A 20,022-nucleotide genomic window follows, 5' to 3' on the forward strand; every position below is an offset into this window, starting at 1 on the left:
TATCCGACATGCGTAATAGTATTTAATAAATATTTTTCATCTCATGTTAATATTAGTAGAGCCTCAAATACGTTGGATTACGTTCAATGCAGCAAAACCTCATACGACGCAGGACCCAGCCAGGCTTTTTTAATTTCACTTTAACGCGCCTCAAAGAAACTATGTTGATCATTGAGTCAACCAATGAAATCGTTCGTAAGGAGCCAATCATATTCGAGCAATTTGTAACACGGTAGAGCAAGTTTGTGCGATCTCGGTGTTCCTTCAAAATTGTGTAGTCACCCCGGACCGCTCGTCTTTCCAAACAAAACCAAACAGCGAGATTTAGTGAAAAGTTCTATTTGTGACGAGCGGACCACAACATCTTCACAATGGTAGGAACGCGCAACACAATTGAACGACGGGGTTGAAAATCTAAACACATTTTTCGTGTATGGAGATCTCGATTATGCTAATCGTTTAGCATGGCCGTGAAACGTTGTCGCTGTTGGATTTTGTTGTATTGTATTATGCAGTGCAATTTAAAAGGGATTATGCCATGTAGCTATTGCAGAAAAAAAGTCTAACAATGCACGAAGGTATACCCGTGGGGGACAGTTCACAGGCAAATACATCAATGTTAGCTCGTGATGGTCACACACGATGAATCAATTGCTTTCTATGTTGTACAATGGTCCTATTGCTTTTATCTTGTGGGTATTATAAACCGTATATAGTATGGATAGTATTGATTTTACATAACGATGTGACATGTACAGAAAGAAGCATTTATGTCACACTTAGCGCATAATTGTTATAGAAGTGACTAGAGAACGGTTTAAAAGTTAACGTTAAACTTTATGTGATTCACAGCATTTTTTTTTAATGCCAGATACTGTAATTGTGGTTTCTCTCCTCCATGCAGTCTATTATGTCCTATAATGGAGGGGCCGTCATGGCGATGAGGGGGAAGAATTGCGTAGCCATCGCATCAGACCTCAGGTTTGGCATTCAGGCTCAGATGGTCACAACCGATTTCGAGAAGATTTTCCCCATGGGCGAGAGGCTGTACATCGGGCTGGCCGGGCTGGCCACTGATGTTCAGACAGTGTAAGTGTGTGTGACAGTTTGAGTTAAGTTGTCACCGTAATAATTTCTGTCTTTGGTAACGTGTATAGATCCCAGAGGCTTAAATTCCGATTGAACCTTTATGAGCTGAAGGAGGGTCGTCAGATAAAACCCAAGACTTTCATGAGCATGGTCTCAAATCTACTGTATGAAAGGAGGTGTGTGCATTTCCATGGCTCCAATTAAAGTCTGAAAAGCTGCGTACAGACAAGATGAATTGTTAAATTTTCCTTGACAGGTTCGGGCCCTACTACATCGAGCCTGTGATTGCCGGGCTTGATCCAAAGACCTCCGAGCCGTTCATCTGCTCCCTGGATTTGATTGGATGTCCCATGGTGACGGAGGACTTTGTCGTGAGCGGGACCTGCTCGGAACAGATGTATGGCATGTGTGAATCTTTGTGGGAACCCGACATGGTATGCTTTCCCACCTGCAATCAGTGACAATTCCTAATATAGAGGCCATTAAAAAAACACAATCAAGAAACAACCACATAGAATCGCTGTGTAGTTCATGTTAGAAATTTGTTCGGTCACACAGGAGCCCGAGGACCTGTTTGAGACAATTTCGCAGGCCATGCTGAATGCAGTTGATCGGGACGCTGTGTCTGGCATGGGCGTCGTCGTACACGTCATGTAAGTACGGTGACAATATGTCGATATGTTGGAGCAATAAGAAGTGCAGTTTTTGACAGACTCTTCTTCTTTTACAGTGAGAAAGATAAGATCACCAAAAGAACCTTGAAGGCACGGATGGATTAAAATCCCTAGTCCCCTCATTCCTTTATATTGTTTAATAAAAAATGTTTACACAGTCTGATATTGTCTAGGTTTTTCCTGGTAAATTAGTGTTAAAGAAATAAATGAGTCACCAGCAAGAGGCACCAGTGAGCTAGAATTGACAAGCGTTAAACTGCACACTCTTTTCAGGGATGGTGCCTCCATCAAGCACATATTTTAATAAAAGAATCTAAAATATAGACGGACACCTGATTCCTTACACTATCGCACTCACAAATATCATGAAACAAATAACAGTACGTTGTAGGTAGGGCGAGATGATTAATCATGATTTATAATTTGGCTTTTCTCGAGCTTTAAATCGTCATAATCGAAGAAAAACGATTAACGTCAAGAATGGCACGTGCCTTCACAAGTTGCCGAAGCGAAATTACCCAAAATGCTCCTCGTTACTTGCGTAGCTAGCATGTAGCATGTGATTCCGCCATTCTGCTTCTTCAGGTGAAGAAGCGGACATATGTCTGTGTTAAACATGTCATGGGTGTGACAATTCTGAAGTGAACTGAATTATTAGAATCAGTTCATTAAAATGAATCAAAAGATTTGTTCAACGACGCAAAAAAGACAAAATCGCTTAAAAAACGAACAAAATTCACAACTCCCAAAAAACTTCGACGACGACACACTGCTTCCGCTAACACATGAAAACGTGCACCACGATGTAATTACGTTGCAAGCACAAACGATTCGCGAGTTTCGCTCATTTAAAAAACGTCATTTCCTGTCGGCGACCACGTTTTTTTTTTTTTTTTAAACCAACTGAAACGCTTTTATGTTGAACCTCAGAATTCCCAAGTGAGACTTTTCTTACTTCCCAGCAATTTATCATCATTTCTTGTGACGATGGCTTCGTTCTGCTTAAAGCACGCGGCATTCCAAGAATCGGATTGATAAAGAAATAAAAAGACAAGATAGATCTCCCTTTAATACGCAATGAATCCTTTTCAAGTAACATTTTTTCCTATTGTCTGTCGTTAACAAAACAATACTGTATACAAACACAAAATTGCTACATCAATGTAAACAGGATATTAAAAAAAAAAGATTCTTATTGTGATAAAACATGTATTTGCTGCTGAATTCACCTTTTTTTCTTTGACCGACATTCACCAAGCTTATGTTTGATATTCAAAACCAATATGGCAACATAATCAAACACAGATTTTTTTCCTGTTTTCTTTGTAACACTCAGATGTTAAGTTTTAGTGGTTACCGGTGGAGTCTCATGTGCACATCAGCCATGCATTTTTGATAACTGCATTCGTTTACCGTACGTATTGTAGTACATCACCAATATGAATGTTTATGTCGGGGTGTTCCAAATTGTCAGCAGTAGCTTGTTCTTTCCGTTGTTGACACTGAAAGAGTACGTCATGCATCTGCGTTTGTCAACGTTGTCTAATGGAAATCAAAGGAATTACAACATGAATAGAAAGTGAGAAGACGATGCCAAGAGACCGCTGAAGCGCCGACACTCGTTCAAGGCATCAGTGAGACAGTTCCTGTGCTGGCGAGAGGGAAGGACGGGGAAACAAAAGAGCAACTATCCAAATTCCAAATGATAATTCAATTGAAAGGAGGTTAGGATGTTCATTTGCGTGTGGGCTTCGGTAACTGCCTCAATACTTAACTTGATCTAACCATGGGCTCGTTGAAGAAGGTAAGAATGAGAGAGACTGTCGGGTGGGGTAAAGCGTGTAACGTGCGGTTGTGTGTGTACGCGTCCACGTGCGTGACCGATCGGCGACTGGCTGGGCAGGCAGAGTGGAGGAGAGTCTACGACAAGATATTGGACATGAACTCATAGAAGCGCTTGGAGTACTGCTCTGGGTTCACCGTCGAGATCTCGGCCCCCGCCTGGAAAACAAAAGCCCAGATGAAAAGGAAATTTGGAAGATCGTATTGACAATAATTGCGACACTTTTTAGACTCGCATGTTGTCTTTATGAAGTATTCTTTTCTCTGCAGCCACTTTTTAATTGGCCCGCTGTTTTTCTGTTGGTTACGCTCCACTGTAACGCGTTTCCAGCCAGACCTGTGTGACTAGTGTACTGTATATTTTCGTGTTTTGTGACAACGCGTCTGACATGAAAGCTTTGCAATTAGCATTGCTTGTGATCATGAAACTTGTTCCGAGTGTAGCTTATTCGCTGGCATGGAGATGATTAGTGACTTGCGCTGCGTTGGCACCGGTTGGAAAATGGAACTTGCGCATTGTGTTAAGCTAAATTAGCTAGCCAGCCGTAGCTTGCCGGCAGCGGGCGCAGCGCAAAATAGTTTTCACCAAGCATTCCTCCGACACGAACAGCTGAAAACAGTGCGGCTGGAAGACTGTTCAATATGATTGTTCTTTTTTAAATAATAGAGTGTTAATTTTATCGCATTTATGAAATGTCTACTGGCAAACATTCACTACTAGCTGAGTTAAAAAAAAAAAAAAAGGATCTTAGACATCTTTAGTGATCAATGGCAGGAAATGGGTTGAGGTCAGACGCTCGCTTTTTTTTTTTTATTGTTACATGTATAAGTAGCGTTTATTGATTTCCACATGACAAAATAGGGACGATTCTAGTTGTGCGTTTCTCTGAGGAACTTTGTTGTTTACGTCAGTGGTTCCCAACCACCGGGTCGGCGGCCATTGGTCAGTGGTGCAAATTTCTCGGTCGAATGTCCGCGGAACTAAACGGCCAGACGCTGGCTAATGTCAGCTATCGTGAGCACATTTAAATCAATCCATCACGTCAAAGACAAGGACACGCTCATGCCACTCACCCCATGTTTCACAGTTTTGGCAGCATGTGCAGCTTTTTTCTTTGCGTCATAATGAGTGAGGATGTCAATGATCGCCATGAAGTACACCTCCTTCTTGACAGCACCTAGCGACAAAAAGTAAAATACATTTTCTTTCAATGATGATGCAACGGCTCAGTGGTTAACTAAAGAATGCACGTTGAAGTACTCCAGCAAATACAAATAAAGAGTCAATTCCATGCGAAAAGAGAAGCGCATGAAAATCTTCAAGACATTGCTCACTGTCGTGGCTCTTGATTGCGTAAACATCAACAGAGGGGTCAAAGTCCCCGGGCCCGAAGAATCCGCAGTTTAGGGGGTTTCCCGGGCTGTCGGGCGGTGTGCCAAAGGAGCCAGTGAGCATGCCGTCGTTCTCATACTCTTCCTCATCCGCGCCAGCCTCCACGTCCATCTCCTCCTGCTCTGCTCGCTCCACGTCGTGGATCCCCACAAGAAGACTGTAATCCATGATCTTGAGAGTGGCCAGGAACTGAAACGTACAACATGAACATGTTTTGTATTGCCAACCCATCGCAGGGACACGCGTTTGATTTTCCCAAAGTACTGCTTGGCGGAGTAAACGTCGTCCTTCAGACAAACTTACCTCAACATCATGTTTTAGCTTCTCCAAGAAGTACTTTTTGTTGTCGTCTCCTATTTGCAGCTTATGGCCTTCATTCAGGAAGTCGTTGTCTTTTAAAGTGGGGAGCTCTTTCGCCTAAGGAGAAAGGAAAGAAAATTAGGCCGTGGAGAATTTTCCGCAACACCTGGCTTCAACAAACATCATCATCATCAATTTGAGTTTGTCCGCACGAATCGTCTGATTACAATAAGCGCTCATCGAAAATAGATCACAATTAATTTCCTGCATTTTTTTCCCGGCTCACTTTTTTTTGATAATCATCAAATGTACCTTTTCCTTGTCGCTTGCTTCCCTTGAGACGGTGGAACCCTAAAAGAAGAAATATCGGTATAAATAGAAATGACAGAAATAGATGACACATAAGAAGCACGGGCTCATATCAGACTTTGTGAAAAGGCATCACCTTGTTAAAACGGGAAGGCAGACGACACACACGAGCACACGGGCCAAAATACCTTTAGGTCGTATTTGCGATGAACGGTGAGGCGATGGCTGAATACATTCCGGGTCACGACCATGTACGTCTCCACGCCGTCCACTGTGAGCCTGTACATCCCCAGAAATTGAGGGAGCAGCGTGTTGCCGTGACACTCCACTATAAACTGAGAACAACGGAGAGGAGAGAGGAAAGACGAAGACTCAAAAAGTGTGGCAGTGAGGTAAGAAAGATACAGCATCGACTTCATCTGGATGACTTAAAGCATCCATTTTCTTAAATAGTGGGGCGTCCCCCCCCCCCCTGGGGGAGGTGCGGTGCGTCGCGATGTTGAGGGGGGGCGCGTGTGACCCTGGGGACCAAATCTAATTTATTATTATTATTAACATGCTTTCTTTCCCCGCTGTACTACAATAGTGTAATTGCACCTCCACTCCAGTAGTTGGCAGCGGAGCTCTCCTTGACTACTGTGTGCCGCGAGTACGGTTTAGGTTTGTTTTGCAACAAAAATGCTATTATATATAGATGCGGCAGAGAGTGGGTGGAGGTGGGCGGTATGAATTGTTTTTGTCTAGCTAGGTGGGGTCGTAACAGAAAATAATTGAGCAGCACTGACTTAAAGAAACATTTGAGGGAGAAAATGCTAATGTTGCTTCAAAACATCTGCCCGATAGTAAACGTGACGTCAAGAAAATGTAAACCGCAAGCATCCTACCTGATGATATTTTTTGAGGATGTTGTGCATCTCCGCGATGTCCTCACTGGACACAGTTTTGATTACAAATCGACGGTCGTAGCTGGACAGGAAGCGATTGCCAAAACGACCCTGCGAGTCGCTGTTGAGGGGAGCACTCCGCGTGAGAGAGTTCTGCGAGAGACGACAGCAGGATTCCTTCAAGACCTTGGCGAGAAATGCAGGAACTCATCAAATGACGAGACTGCTTCTTGTCACACAAGCGCTTACCTGGTAGTCTTGGTCATCGATGCAAAACCGCTCCCTCAGGTTTCGGAACACCATGGGACAATATTCTTTGAACTTAAAGCGACTAGGGAGGTTTTCTCTGACCGGGGGAGGGGGGGAGAGTCAAAAGGTCAAGTTAAAGTCGGTTTTGTCTGACTCCGGCACAATGTTTCACACGCGGCCTGTGTGGAGGTTATTGCAATTCACACTTTTTAAGGCTGCGCTCAACATGCAGCGACGCCTCTTGTCATGACGTGAAAGAAAACTGGACTCGTCATTGGCATAGTAGTTAAATGGGGCACGGTGGGCCGGCCTTTTTACAACCAGATAAATTCAGCATGACAAAAAAACGGGCTGTGTAAAGTATGCTACAATCCTTAATCCCTGGGGAATTTTGACAAAAGCATTCAAGTGTAATTCTAATATGAATAATAATAATAATTGCAATATAATTAATATGATTATAATATTCAAGCTACATTTTTTTGGAGGGGCAATGTACGTTTACGATGCTGTTTGCCAACAACAAAAATGAGGATTACAAAAGAAAAGTAACAAGATAAAAACATTGTGGTCATATTCGAGGAAGAATGAGTCATTTTGACAATTTCAAGCACAAAAGCACGACAACACGATTAAAAGTTTCCATCTTCTAACATTTGATGAACCTACTTGTTAAATAGGTGGTTGTCGACTTTGATCTTACTGTAGGCTTTAAAATCATCTGGCATCAGCATGACTGGTACAGGCACATTACTTAACTCGTTAATCTGAAGGAGGAAAAGAGCAATGCATCAGACAACAGAGAGAAAGACGGAAATACAGATTCTCAGCATTGTAACAATAATACAGAATTCAAAGAAATAACGGGAAAATAACCCACGCTAAATACAAGTTGAACTTTAAATTATGTTCTACTTCTTAATGTTGGCTTGTGGTTGCTTGTTTTTGGAATTACAATAAATTCTTGCCAAACGGAATGACAAACAAATGCTAACTTGACGTCATCCACTGTTTACTGTGTTATGTTACTAAGCCCCACATTGTGGTCACACAATTTCCGTGTCATCCTCGCGCTGCGGCGTAAACACAAGCCAGAGGAGAGTTTGACAGTTTGAAACAATCATTGAAAAGTACAACGATCCGTACTGTCAAGGGAAAAAATTGCAGTCAAAACACTTGCTGAAGACCAGCAAAGTAACAGGATGCCACCATTTTAAAAAATAAATAAAATCACATTCACGCCGGATTTTCTGAAACAGTGGTGCAATGAAATCATAACATTTCAAAAATGTTCTCTCCTCAAAATGTACCAACATCATTCCGAATCTTAGCAGCAAACCAAAAATTGTCTCTCCGCTTAAGCCTTTAAAATGCATTCCACTACTGATAAGAAGGGGAAAGCTCGTCTGTCTGATGGCTTCTCGCCTACACCACAAATCAAAATTGTTCATGAGCTGCACCCACACACATACTGCCAAAGTTCATCCACCAAGCATCAGAAATGCGGTTAAAAAAATTATAATTCCGTGCTTTGCCACATTAACCGAAGCATACGATCAACAAGCAGACCCGCATTGGGCACTTTTCACCATTTAAAATGAATATTACTTTATTAGACAACTTGCAGGCTTTTCTGTTGATACTCAGCACCGCAATTGGCTCGGCAAAAAGTGAAGGTGACCGGATAAATTCGATAAATACAAGATTGCACAGAAGTGCTGCTTGCATGAATTGGTCTTTTTTTAGTCAACAATGTGGCAGATTTCTTCTTCTTCCTTTCTGGCCTAACGATGTATTTAAGAGGAACCGTGCAGCCTTTTGTAAATTGCGCTGCGGTTAATAAAAGTATAGGGCAGAGCCCTGTTGTTATAATTAAATGGAGGTTAACAACATCACACTCACAACCAGTAAGTGTCACTAATTTTCATAATTAAGCAGTTGACAACTGTCAATTTGATTTGATTTTTTTGGGGATGCGCAACCAAATTGAGATTTTTTTTTTTTTTTACCCCTTTACTCATGCCACACAATACACAGCTAGTTGGGTTGGCATTGATGCTGGAAAGAAATGTTCATAAAAAGTATAAAGCATCATTTTCTGGCCCAGTTTGGCAGATTCCGTTTTGACTTTGATTGACACTGAAACAGAGGTATTTGTAATTGCGGTAGTAGTTTGCTGTGGTGTTTGACAGCACTGGGTGACGTTGATTATTTTAGGAACCTATTTAGCTATGTGAAAGGAAAATCCATCCATCCATATTCTATAGCGTTCATCGTCGTGGGGGGGAGGGGCGTTTATCGTTTTAGACTGCCAAGGGGAACCCACAAACTCCCTTCTGAACTGAGACTCGAACCCTGAATCTCAAATTTGCGAGACAGACAGAGTTATGTCCTTAAGTGCGGGCCCATTTGGTGCAACTCTGGCATTCTCTAAGATAAAGCATGCACAAGTGTAGCCAAAGAAGTGTATCTACGAAAAACCTAGAGTTCCTTCTTCAGCAGCGGAAGTGAAATTGAGTAACCTGCAGCACAAACTGACGGTCACACCCCGCCCACCATGCCTGCACATTCGGGGATGACTCTCGAGTCCAAAACACGAACAACACATGCAAAAAGTTGCGACGTGATTGCAGATGAGATTTGCAAACGAAAGAGTACGAGCTCAGTGTCGTGTATTCATTTGCGGGGTGGCACGCAAACAAACGCACGCGCATGCAACAGCTAAAATGAAACTAAACTGCAACGGGCTGACAACTGAAAACATCTTACAACCTACCGAAGCACAAAAGCGACACACTGAAATTAAAAGATCAACAAGGTCGAGGAATTACGCGCACGTCGACCTGGGTTGTAGCGCAGCACAAAAAAAAATCAAAACAGCAACATAAACACACCACGTAGAAGTCATAGGAAAAAAGTTACCGTGTGATTCACACCCCACATTAAAACGCTGAGGATGGGTTCGCTTGCACGGAACAGTTTGACTTTCTGTCCTATAAAATGCTTTTTTTTCGTCTTGGTTTTGCTCGCGCTGACAGGCGCAGCGCTGGTGCAGTTGGATGACATGTCTCGGACTGGGAATTCAGAGCACGCGCCACGGCATTCAGTCGTTCCGAGCGTTTAAACAGCACCACACCCCCCTCGCACCCCCCCCCCCCCCCCCAAAAAAAAATCGGAAAGTGAAGAGCTTTAAAAAAATTCAAAGTGCATTGTGCTCGAAGCGAGTCTCTGTCCTGGAACAGTCTGTTTGGGAGTCAGGGGTAGTCGAGCATTTTGCGCCGTCACCACCCTTCCTCCTCCCGACCAGGCCGCGGGTCCACACAGCAGCTAGCCGGCCATCAGGCTACAGCGGGCGTTGCGTCTTAAAAACAGCCCGACACGGCGAACATTAGTCCAGCAGCTCCTCTTGCCCCTCTCCTAATATTTATAGCCCACAGCCCATGTGACTCGGGTTCACTTTGATTTCGGTAATCTCATCCTGATGCGCCTAAAATTGTAGTCAGTCATCACCAAGCAGCGTTGCGTTCGAGGTCTCCTCAAGATGGCGTCTTACGCGCTCCGGTCAACAGCGCCTCCGGCAGGCCGCCGAGTGAACTACAGGGACTTCCACTTCACCTTGATCAGAGTCGTCAAACTTTTTCAGAAGCAGGAATTTATATTACCGGGAATTAAATGTCCCTAGACTTGCTGGTGGTAAAAAGGTGGCTAGAAACTAAAACATGCCAAAAAGATTGTTCTTGGCGTTAGACTCTAGATTCAGTTTTGTTTTTTAACTTGAAAAATGGCTTGGTGCTGCCCATGAAAAGACATCTTACTGCAAAAATTTGAAAGGTTACCTCTGTAGGGCTCAATTTAAGATTTAATTTTTAGACGCTTGCATTTGGTTTAACCACACTCCGAGGAGAACCATTACCCAAGGAGGTTTCTACCTGCTGCACTCCATTTCATTAAATTGATTCTCATCAGGGGCGCAGGCACACGGTGGTCCGGAGTGGCCATGACCACCCCTCGTCACTACCAGACCAAGGAGAAAATTTTGATATCTGTGATTTTCTGCTTTTTTCACATTGATGTACAATTCTTAGACCTTTTAAAACTCTGCCACAAGTTGTATATTACATATACCGAAAATATTCCAGACATGCCTTTGACTTTTTTTTTTTTAAACTAACATTGTACAGTACCATACCATGTGAAAAATGTTGACCACTCGGTTTCCATTACAGCCTGGTCACACTAGGAGGAGGATACCTCCATCTGTGATCCCGCCTCAATGTTTCTTCCTTTTGGAATGGAATTTTAAGTTTCCTTTACCTGAATGGGAGGACAGAACAGGGAATGTCATTGATCTGAACTATGGTGGCCCAGTAAATTCCCGAGAGACTCTTTTGTTTTGGGCTGCATAAACAAACATAACTTGACTTTAAAGCAAAGACAGCACATACACTGAAAAAAGACAAAACAGCACTACTTAACGAGGATGTGCATCGGTTGCACTTAATTAAAATATGTTAAATTGTCATTCAAACTCCCTTTCTATTCCTCTTCTCAAAAATGATGTATGTGTGGTTACATTGACGTACAATGTTGTTAGAAGTAAATTCAAACGACGTTTTTCAGTGTTACTATAGCACCATCTGTCGGTAAAATCTCTGTATTGCAACAGAGGAGGATATTTTCATGTTTGTCCAATCATTTTGTCTCGCTTCACGTCTCCAATATAATATATATAGACACTGGTAAAATCACGTTGTGGAAGCCAAAAGCATCAACTCATTCAAAGCTTAATGTATCACGAAAAAATGAACTAAATGCAACAACTATATGGCCGACAGAAAGATACAAAGGTGGTGGAACAACTTTTGGAGTTGGGGCAGTGGTCAGGGGGGGCACTTCCAACAAAGGGTGCTTCAAAATTAAATACGCACCTTTTTGATGGATTGCTACATCCTATTGAAGAACAATAACGTGCTCAGATAGGCACAACTCAGTGCAATAATTACGTGTGAAAGAAAACCTTGAAAACATCCTGTATATGATAAGGTTGAGATACACATCAAAGCGAGTGTGCTGTTGTTCAATGTTGATTTGATATAATGACAATATTGGCATTTTTCCGGATCAGTTTATTGGTTGAGATTTTTACTACATTGAATTACAGACACCACATTTAATGCGCAAAAAAAGTTTGATCATACAACTTGTCTATAGTATCGAATGCGAATGTTGATTAAATTTCGTGTTTCAAATCACGAATTCAACGCTTGCGTGAGAACGAATTATATATCCGTATGGGAAGTAAGCAATCGGTACATTATTAGCTCACAAAGTGCTCATGTAGTCAAAATACAGAAGTACAAACTGGTGAGCAAATATAATAAGTCAACGACGCGGCATTAAAACGCCAATCAAACGTGCTCCGGGTGCAGATGAGAGTCCACTGTCCTCAGACAGACAGACAGACAGACAGCGGCCCACACAGGCTCGCCGAGGAGCGGACACCCCGAGTGCCCCGTGAACGAGGCGACAAAATAATATCACGTGATACAAAATGGGCAGTCCTCTGACTAGGCTGAGAAAAAAAGCCATTTTCTGGCGCTGCTGCAAATTGTAACTAAGTGCTAAGAACGTATCTGGATCCTCGCCGGGAGGAGAAGGAAGCGTCGATGTCAAATCAGGTAAGAATGAAGCTCGCGCCGCAGATTTTTGTGCGTGGCGACGCGACGCGCGTTTGATTGCGGCGAAATCTCCCTGCGCGGTGTCACATTTGGAGCCTCTCTTGTTCGCCTCCTCTTATAAGCCCTGTCAGTGAATGTAAGATGGCTGCTTTGTGTACCAGTGTGCTTTTCTGGAGCTCTGCGCCTTCTTAGTCTTGCCTTTTTTCCGCCCGATGTGCTCAGTCGTGCCGCTAGCTCGAGCGGTGGAGTTCTGCACAAATGGGCTCCCTCTTTGTTGGTGCTCCGGCCGAACAGTGAAGCTGATGCCCCAAGAGGAGGCCACACAGCGGCTATTCGCTGTGCACAACCACTCGGGCTGCATTTGCTGCACGGCTCACCCAGACAAAGCTTCGTTTTTATCGCTTCCACGTATTTGCAGTTATTTTGGCGGCGATTGGCTCTCTTTTTTTTGTTGCAGCTTGTCTGCCCAAGGACGAGCTGCAGGCATTGTCTGTGCATTGACATAGGACGGATAACTAATAGTTCCACAGAGCATGATAGCACCCACCTACTTTAACTGTGATTTGATAGAATGAAATAATAAAAAAGATAAAAATAAAAAAAGGATGTCATTTACCATGTGTTTTCCTCTTGCAGATCTCGCCAGATGGACAAAATGCAGCCCAACAGGATTAAAATCACAGATCTGAATTCACATCTCACTTGTCCACTGTGTGCTGGTTACTTAGTTGATGCTACGACCATTGTAGAATGTCTCCACTCTTGTGAGTACAATCCCATGTTGATGTCAATTACACTCAAAGAGTACGTTTGTAGATGACCAAGTCAAGTTTGGGCATCCAGCAATTATTCACGATGCTGTAGATGGAGAGTATAAACTGTTCCACGACACACACAAAAAAAAAAACCAATGCACTCACATTAATCGAGCGTAAAGAAAAAGAATGACCATGTTTGTCCCGTGGTGAGGCTTCAATGACTTGCAAACACTTAAAATCCAAATAATTGACTTGAGATTTTTTTTATTTACAAAAAGCCTTCTAAGCAGCCGACGACTGACTGAATCGAACATCGGTGGTTTTTGAGTTTACCAGCGGTGCGTAATGAACGAGTTTGAGCAGCGGCACAAAAAGCGACGCACGGTTACTACATTCCCGTTTGATTTGATGGTTTTACATTTATGGCGTAGAAGTGTTTTTCAGACAAATAGTAACCCTAATTATGACTTAACTACTACGTTAGCATAGAAGCCCCACCTCATTATGACTTGCGCACAATTTCAGTTCTACGTTACCTCGTGTTGTAAGAACAAAAATATGAATAATAATTGCCCGTGTTGTGTCCCCATCTGCGTAGTTTGTAAAACATGCATCGTAGCCTTCTTGGAGACAAACAAGTTCTGCCCTCGATGCGACGTCCAAGTTCACAAGACATGTCCACAGCTCAGCATCCGGTAAGCAAGCATTTACTCATTTATTTATTAAAGACATTTGTTCATCAAAATTTTTCTTTTCTTTTAGAGCGGACAAAACTCTCCAAGATATAGTATATAAGCTTGTTCCGGGATTGTTCAAAGGTAAGACCCCTGTCCTAGTTTCATGTAATAAAGCGCCTTTAAAACAAGCCGTGTTTGATCTTCATCAGAAAATGGCTTTAAGGCAGCAAGCGCTCAAGTTTGTTGTCATCCACTTTTCTCAGATGAGATGAAGCGGAGGCGAGATTTCTACTCAGAGAATCGTGTTCTGGAACCGGGGGAAGTGGTGGAGACGTTTAACATTGCCGAAGATGAAATCATCAGTTTGTCAATACAGTTCTACGAGAAGAACAAGTGAGTAGATCTATTTTATTTTTATTTTTTTGTTGGGGGGGGGGTACTTTTAAAATGAATTGGCTTTTTTTTTTTTTTTGCCGGTGTCAAATGCTATTTATATTTGCACAGTGGGGACAGTGCCTCCGGATTGGCAAACCGGGGTGGTGCTCCCCTTTGTGTTTGCCGCTGATGCGGAGTGGCTGTGCGGATGCCGTGACGTTCACGTCGCGTCATGGTGTAGTTTGGTCGGGCACGATCACGTGTTTCATTTTGCTTTACTGACTAAAACCACAATCGGGCATCTTTTGCTTGAGGCGGACAAAATTGCATGCAGACTAACAGTTCAAATCAATAACAAAAAAGAAAAAGATTTTCATTAGAAGGTACAGATTGTCTCCTCTAAAATACTTGAGTTCGATATTCCCACGATGCACTTTCTGATTTTGTGAATTTGCCTACAGAACTAATGAGAGGCAGCGTGCAGAGGTGGATGGAGACAAGGTAAAACCTGGTTTCACTTACGCGATAAGGCTCAGCTCCTACATCCTGTTTTCATGTTTTTGATGTAGTTCTCACTCTGGATTTGTGCTCTGTTCTCAGTCCAACGGTAAACGCTTCCTGCAGTGTCCAGCAGCCATGTCCGTCATGCACTTAGCCAAGTTCCTCCGAAGTAAGATGGACATACCCAGCAACTACAAGGTAATCACACACAATCACGTGATTTATTTATTTTGAATTGATCAAATGTCACTAATGCAAACCAAATGAAAAAATTGAATCCTAAAAAAACGGGCCCGATGGCGACTGATTGAAACACACAGCCCTTATAAGCAGGGGTCTTCAATCCTGTTCCTCAAAGGGCCGGTGTCCTGCCCGTTTTCCATCTGTCCCTGGTGCAACACACCTGAACGATGATTATCGAGCTTTTACAGACCTTGCTGGTTATCTGATCATTTGAATCGGACGAGTTGGAAAACCTGCAGGAACAGGATTGAGGACCTCTGCTTAAAAGTATCCAATTCAGTAACCTTAAAACATAAGATGGCCTCAACGAGGCATCTGTATGTCATCATCATCTGTTCAACGTCATAGAACAAGTCAAAATATAGTAGGCGTACTTTGCTTTCTTGAAATATGTTGTCCAAGTATTTAATGGACTTGACTGACGTTGTGTTGCAATGTTCCGCAGTTAATGTGGCATAACGTGTTTTTTATAGGTCGAGGTGTTGTACGGGGATGAACCTCTGAAAGATTACTACACGCTAATGGACATTGCCTACTTCTATGAGTGGAGACGGGTGAGTGAGGGTCTTCATCTTGCTCTGTATTTTATCGGCTGAGTTAATGTCGTTGCCCTTTTTTGAAGTGTGGCATTGTGTAACGTGCGAGATGGAAAAAATACTTGTGAGTTGACCTTGACGGGAAAGCCAGCAAATTGGGTGACGATATATTAAAGTTTCTGTCGTTCGATATTTTTCCCCAAAACCGAAAAAGTGCAACAAACGTTTTTTTGGTCAGGATTTGATGAAGGTTGCGAAGACGTTTGCCAGACATTCGCTTACAGTTTTGAACAACAAAGATATACAAGCCGCACCAGGCTATAAGCCGGTTTTCTATGTTAATTTTTTTTTTAATTTATTGTTTACTGCATGTACAGAACGATTTTGTACTGTCAATGCACATAAAGGTAAATAAACAGATTGGTAAAACAGTGCCTTGAAACACGGCAACAACTTTGCTATTAAAACAGAACAGACCCAAGAGAAAAAGAAGAAAAAAAAAATCGAGATTTATTTAGTGTACTATAGAGCGCCCCTAGTGGTGAAAGAAAAATCCACAACAAGTCGCACCGTTGAAAATAGAGGAAAAAAGTAGCGGCTTATAGTCCGGAAAATATTTTGTTTATGAACAAAAAAAAAATGTGAGATTTGACTTTTATTCCAAGTGAACAGAGCAAACATTTCCGTTGTGTACTTGCATGCAGACTGGACCCATCCCGCTGCAGTACCTGGTCAAACCCACGAGGAAGCGTCGGAGGGCGTCCCAGTCTGCCGTCCAGGGCCACTCGGATGGCGTCAACACCAGTCCGACCTCAGAGAGCGATTCGCAAAGCGACAAAGTCCACAGTCCCGCGTCGGCCCAGACACCCCGAGCGTCCGCGCAGTCCTGCCCTGCGCCTCACGCCCTCTCTCCTGCCATCCAGAACTCCAACGGTACCACTCAGCGACACGCTCTCGCCTCCAAACAGGGAGGCTCCGCTCGCAAGGTGACCGTCAACGGCACCGGCTCGGCTGCCAGCAAGGAGGAGGCCAGGGGAGGAGAGAAAAGCGGGATGCCTCCTACGACCTAATGTCTGCGCATGACGCCAGGGAGGACAGTTGTTTGGATTGCTCCCTTCTTTATACCGAGCAAAAAGTCAAACTGGATTCTTCTTCCTTTTGGGCTCAAGAGGCAGTTTTCATCTTTCACGTTGACAGACTCAAGTGTGCAGCCAAATAGATACGCGTGTACGTGCATTAGACTAGAAGAGTGCACCCATGAGGACTGTCCAGTATGTATCAAGTGTGGGCATGTGTGCGTACATATGTATAAACTTATCTTTTATACAAGACGTTGTAATCATTTTGTATTGTATATGCAGTGGTTGTTTCATTTCCACCGTTCAATTTGTACGTTCATTTGGGTTCTGTAAAAGTTGACAAATTGCAGAAGACTGCAGTGAAAATGACTGCACCGTTTGGATATAAAGGTTAAAAAAAAAAAAAAAAGGAGCAAATCTTGCCTTGTCATTCAATAACTGCTGTAAAAATGTCCAGTATAAGCAAGCGCTCATGCGGTTACACGTTCATGACAAAAACTGTTGATGCACTTTCCTTGACTCTGGCCACAGTCCAAACCAATAAGTATTTGCCACCATGACAAGCTTTCACTTTTTTAGCACTCCAACAATCGCTTGCTCTCCTGAGTGTGTGTGTGTGTGTGTGTGTGTGCGTCAAGACGACCGTAGTTTTTGTCTCATGTCAGAAGAACTCGAAAGGGATTTGAATACATGGCCATGTGTGTTGTTTTGTAAAATTCAGCATTCCTTTTGTTTCCGTTCCAACAATGAAACAATGCTTTTAGAAAAAAAAAAAAAACAGCCATATGTGCATGTTTTAGGTCAATAAAATGTTTACTTCCCAGGTTTCCCCCCTTCCCCCCCCCAACAGTGTCCAATTGATCATTTCCTGAGAACATCGGGAATTGTAAAACATACTGTGAAATAAAGTTCAATGCTGGCAGTTTTCTTAAAGACATTTATTATGCCTAACGTATCTCTCTCTCAAAGATGAGATTTGAAGAAGAAAACTCAACTTGTAGATTGCCAACACGTTACATAAACGTGCATATCCTACAGTGTGACAAAAACGTGGAACAGTATGGTCAAATTCAATTTGTTCTAAATCTCCGGTGAAGTTGAACACGACGCAATTAAGCCAACTTACTTTTGGAAGTCAGGACACATTTTAACTATCAGTTCTGTTCATGCAGCGGGGCGGATGTGATGAAGTCCTGCTTGTGCGTGCCATCGCAGTATGGACGGTTGTTTGTGTATTTGCAGCCGCACAGCCAAACGGTGGCGTCTTTTTCGGGGATGAAGCGTAATGGGGACAGGCCCTGGGCCTTGGTCTTGTGTGCTCCGTCACAAAAAGGCTGAAATAGTCACAGAAAATATTGCCAATGTGAACAATTTAGCAACCGTTGTACTTGACACCCATAGGAAGGAAGAAGAAATGAGGCCTTAACAAAGTCAGTTTCATCAACAGTGAGAAGGAATCCTTCTGAGAGGCTTACCTCGTTTAGTGATGTACGGATAATCGATTCTATCTTTGAGTGATCCAGTATTGTAAAATGGCAAGTGTCTCACGACTATATTGGCATTAGATGTATTTGCACGATCGATGGATCAGTTTTACTGATAGAAACTTGACTTTTAATCAGCATTGGACCAGAAAAATCGGAGCACTGAACATACGAGTGGGGAAATATTTTAAAACACTATGACACGGTGCAGATCTACACGTTAAACATTGAGTACAATAATCAGACCATTAATTAAAACAATACCTCTCCGAGAGGTCCTCTCGGATGCAAACAAAATTAAGCATCATCTTTTGCAAAGGATTTAATGTCACTTGCAACAACGCAAGCGGTATAGAAAAAATATGGCCTTATTGTACATGTGTGCAGAATGAACTTTTTGGAACTTTTTACCTGTTTCTTGCTGTGTCCACAGCTGCACCAAGAGTAACGCTTGCCACCAACAAGATCCACTTTGAAAGGCTTCTTGGAGGGGATGACCGGTGCAGGAGGAATTGTGGAGAGATGGACCTAATAACAGTTGCACACACCTTTTTTTTTTTTTTTTTTTACAACACTTTTGGAACGTGTCCAACAATTTCCAGTTCTGCTATCCTGCTTGCCCCATTAAAGTCACGGGTGAGATGTAGCCACTCCCAAGACTTTGGACGGCATCGAATTATATGATATATTTATTGTTCTGCTGTGCGTGAGCGCATGCTGACTGCACACGTTTCACTCGCCCGATCATCCGTCGAAACATAGTTAATGTGTTCAAGGTGACGTTTTTACGTTTATACGACGCAACCATTACAGATTCATGTTTATTACGTTGATTACACTCCTCAAACTTGAATTAGTGCCGCTCGAAAACACGTCAGAAGTAGAAATACGTCAAGCGCAGTTGCGTATGAATAATAATAATAATAATAAACACAATAATTGACAGTAAAGCACCAATAGCACGGACAGACTTCAGTTTACCTTGAAATCCATAGTTGTTGTCCAAGCTTGCTTCAAAATCGAAGGAATCCATCTGTGATGTAATTTGGCCACTAGGATTCTCAATTTAACAGTTGACATCTTGCCACAGCTGGAGTTAAAAATCGCGTCCTCGTCGTTCAATCTACAACACAACACGCCATTGCTTAACAGGAAATGACAAAGGTTGCGTTCTCTGTCGGAGCCGCTTAATACGGCGACAACATAATTAAAATATAGTTATGGACTCACTTGGGATCAGTTGTGTCATTTTGATCAAGGTGCGAGGAAGGTTGGGACGATTTTGTTTGGAGAAACTTGCAAATCAAGTGTCGGGAGAGCAAGCCAATCAGAAGCCAGATACATTTTGAGTGGCAGGTCAACAAAGGCATAGCGCGAATGAAACAAGTGCAGTAGTGGAGCACACTCGAATTTGATTAGTTGGTGAAGCAGCGCCAGAAAGTAAAGGCGTATGGGGTTCCGTTTAGGCCAAAAATGTGTGGGCATGCGCATCGTGAGTAGTTGCGCAGCATCTCAATTGTGCGCAACATTGAAGCGATATTGTACAATTTCGATAAAGTTATATTAGGACTCACAGGTGTGTCCATTGAAGAGCATTTCGCTTTTGAGCAGAGACTTATATATAACTGAACTGTATACTTCAATCGCGGCTGAAGCCAGAGTGTAGCCATCTTACGTTGCCAGGGTTACTGAAACTTCTTTTTTTTGTGTTGCTGAAAATAATGGTAAAAAAATGCGTCTTTTAAGATAGCTCATCTACACAAAACAATGTTTCCAATGTAGGGAGCAAAAGTAAAAAATAACCAGAGCTAAATATTAAGTATAGATACCTCAAAATCTACCTACTTGCGGGTCAAACACGGCAAAAACAAAACAAAACAAAAACAATTTATAAATGATTCCGATATTATATTGTGCCAGAAAAGCATACATTTGAATACATTCCAATGGT

General features: G+C 42.6%; 4 protein-coding genes across 5 annotated transcripts; 2 read left to right on the plus strand and 2 right to left on the minus strand.

Moving 5' to 3' along the window:
• The first annotated feature begins 205 nt into the window (after positions 1-205).
• On the plus strand, positions 206-1,923 carry psmb3 (proteasome 20S subunit beta 3). The gene is made up of 6 exons (XM_088302477.1): positions 206-374; positions 905-1,089; positions 1,158-1,265; positions 1,346-1,523; positions 1,648-1,742; positions 1,820-1,923. Exons 1-6 carry the CDS (start codon positions 372-374, stop codon positions 1,866-1,868), a joined length of 618 nt encoding a protein of 205 aa, XP_088158603.1. The 5' UTR covers positions 206-371; the 3' UTR covers positions 1,869-1,923.
• Positions 1,924-2,812: 889 nt separating this feature from the next.
• LOC148332783 (phosphatidylinositol 5-phosphate 4-kinase type-2 beta-like) lies at positions 2,813-9,889 on the minus strand. Its single transcript, XM_088302475.1, has 10 exons — positions 9,663-9,889; positions 7,410-7,507; positions 6,741-6,837; positions 6,492-6,644; positions 5,796-5,942; positions 5,611-5,649; positions 5,302-5,415; positions 4,941-5,187; positions 4,680-4,783; positions 2,813-3,764 (listed from the first exon to the last, which is right to left on the minus strand). The coding sequence occupies exons 1-10, from the start codon at positions 9,804-9,806 to the stop codon at positions 3,684-3,686; spliced, it is 1,224 nt and encodes a 407-aa protein (XP_088158601.1). The 5' UTR covers positions 9,807-9,889; the 3' UTR covers positions 2,813-3,683.
• A 2,304-nt stretch (positions 9,890-12,193) lies between these two features.
• LOC148332784 (polycomb group RING finger protein 2-like) lies at positions 12,194-17,491 on the plus strand. 2 transcript variants are annotated; one of them, XM_088303476.1, is made up of 9 exons: positions 12,194-12,418; positions 13,055-13,182; positions 13,775-13,871; positions 13,939-13,994; positions 14,117-14,246; positions 14,690-14,729; positions 14,829-14,927; positions 15,446-15,526; positions 16,213-17,487. In XM_088303476.1, the coding sequence occupies exons 2-9, from the start codon at positions 13,065-13,067 to the stop codon at positions 16,576-16,578; spliced, it is 987 nt and encodes a 328-aa protein (XP_088159602.1). In that variant the 5' UTR covers positions 12,194-12,418; positions 13,055-13,064; the 3' UTR covers positions 16,579-17,487. The 2 variants fall into 2 exon arrangements, with proteins under 2 accessions (XP_088159602.1, XP_088159603.1); XM_088303477.1 differs by lacking the exon at positions 12,194-12,418 and adding an exon at positions 12,455-12,554 and having other exon boundaries at positions 16,213-17,491.
• A 19-nt stretch (positions 17,492-17,510) lies between these two features.
• Positions 17,511-19,438, minus strand: LOC148332785 (uncharacterized). Its single transcript, XM_088303478.1, has 4 exons — positions 19,302-19,438; positions 19,053-19,194; positions 18,483-18,599; positions 17,511-17,921 (listed from the first exon to the last, which is right to left on the minus strand). The coding sequence occupies exons 2-4, from the start codon at positions 19,149-19,151 to the stop codon at positions 17,742-17,744; spliced, it is 396 nt and encodes a 131-aa protein (XP_088159604.1). The 5' UTR covers positions 19,152-19,194; positions 19,302-19,438; the 3' UTR covers positions 17,511-17,741.
• Positions 19,439-20,022: the final 584 nt, after the last annotated feature.

This window comes from Idiotropiscis lumnitzeri, chromosome 8, assembly GCF_059441095.1.
Source record: "Idiotropiscis lumnitzeri isolate Australia: NSW breed Sydney's pygmy pipehorse chromosome 8, RoL_Ilum_1.0, whole genome shotgun sequence".
NCBI lineage: Eukaryota > Metazoa > Chordata > Actinopteri > Syngnathiformes > Syngnathidae > Idiotropiscis > Idiotropiscis lumnitzeri.

Coding starts and splice junctions, on each gene's coding strand:
- LOC148332783 (XM_088302475.1), bottom strand. CDS start 9,806: ATGTCATCCAACTGCACCAGCGCTGCGCCTGTCAGCGCGAGCAAAACC. Junction 6,645..6,740: donor TCGATGACCAAGACTACCAG/GTAAGCGCTTGT, acceptor CGTCTCTCGCAG/AACTCTCTCACGCGGAGTGC. Junction 5,943..6,491: donor TCCTCAAAAAATATCATCAG/GTAGGATGCTTG, acceptor CGTTGTTCTCAG/TTTATAGTGGAGTGTCACGG.
- psmb3 (XM_088302477.1), top strand. Junction 1,266..1,345: donor AATCTACTGTATGAAAGGAG/GTGTGTGCATTT, acceptor TTTCCTTGACAG/GTTCGGGCCCTACTACATCG. Junction 1,743..1,819: donor GGCGTCGTCGTACACGTCAT/GTAAGTACGGTG, acceptor CTTCTTTTACAG/TGAGAAAGATAAGATCACCA.
- LOC148332785 (XM_088303478.1), bottom strand. CDS start 19,151: ATGTCAACTGTTAAATTGAGAATCCTAGTGGCCAAATTACATCACAGA. Junction 18,600..19,052: donor CAACAACTATGGATTTCAAG/GTAAACTGAAGT, acceptor AACTGTTATTAG/GTCCATCTCTCCACAATTCC. Junction 17,922..18,482: donor GTGGACACAGCAAGAAACAG/GTAAAAAGTTCC, acceptor TGACTATTTCAG/CCTTTTTGTGACGGAGCACA.
- LOC148332784 (XM_088303476.1), top strand. CDS start 13,065: ATGGACAAAATGCAGCCCAACAGGATTAAAATCACAGATCTGAATTCA. Junction 13,183..13,774: donor TGTAGAATGTCTCCACTCTT/GTGAGTACAATC, acceptor CCATCTGCGTAG/TTTGTAAAACATGCATCGTA. Junction 13,872..13,938: donor TGTCCACAGCTCAGCATCCG/GTAAGCAAGCAT, acceptor CTTTTCTTTTAG/AGCGGACAAAACTCTCCAAG.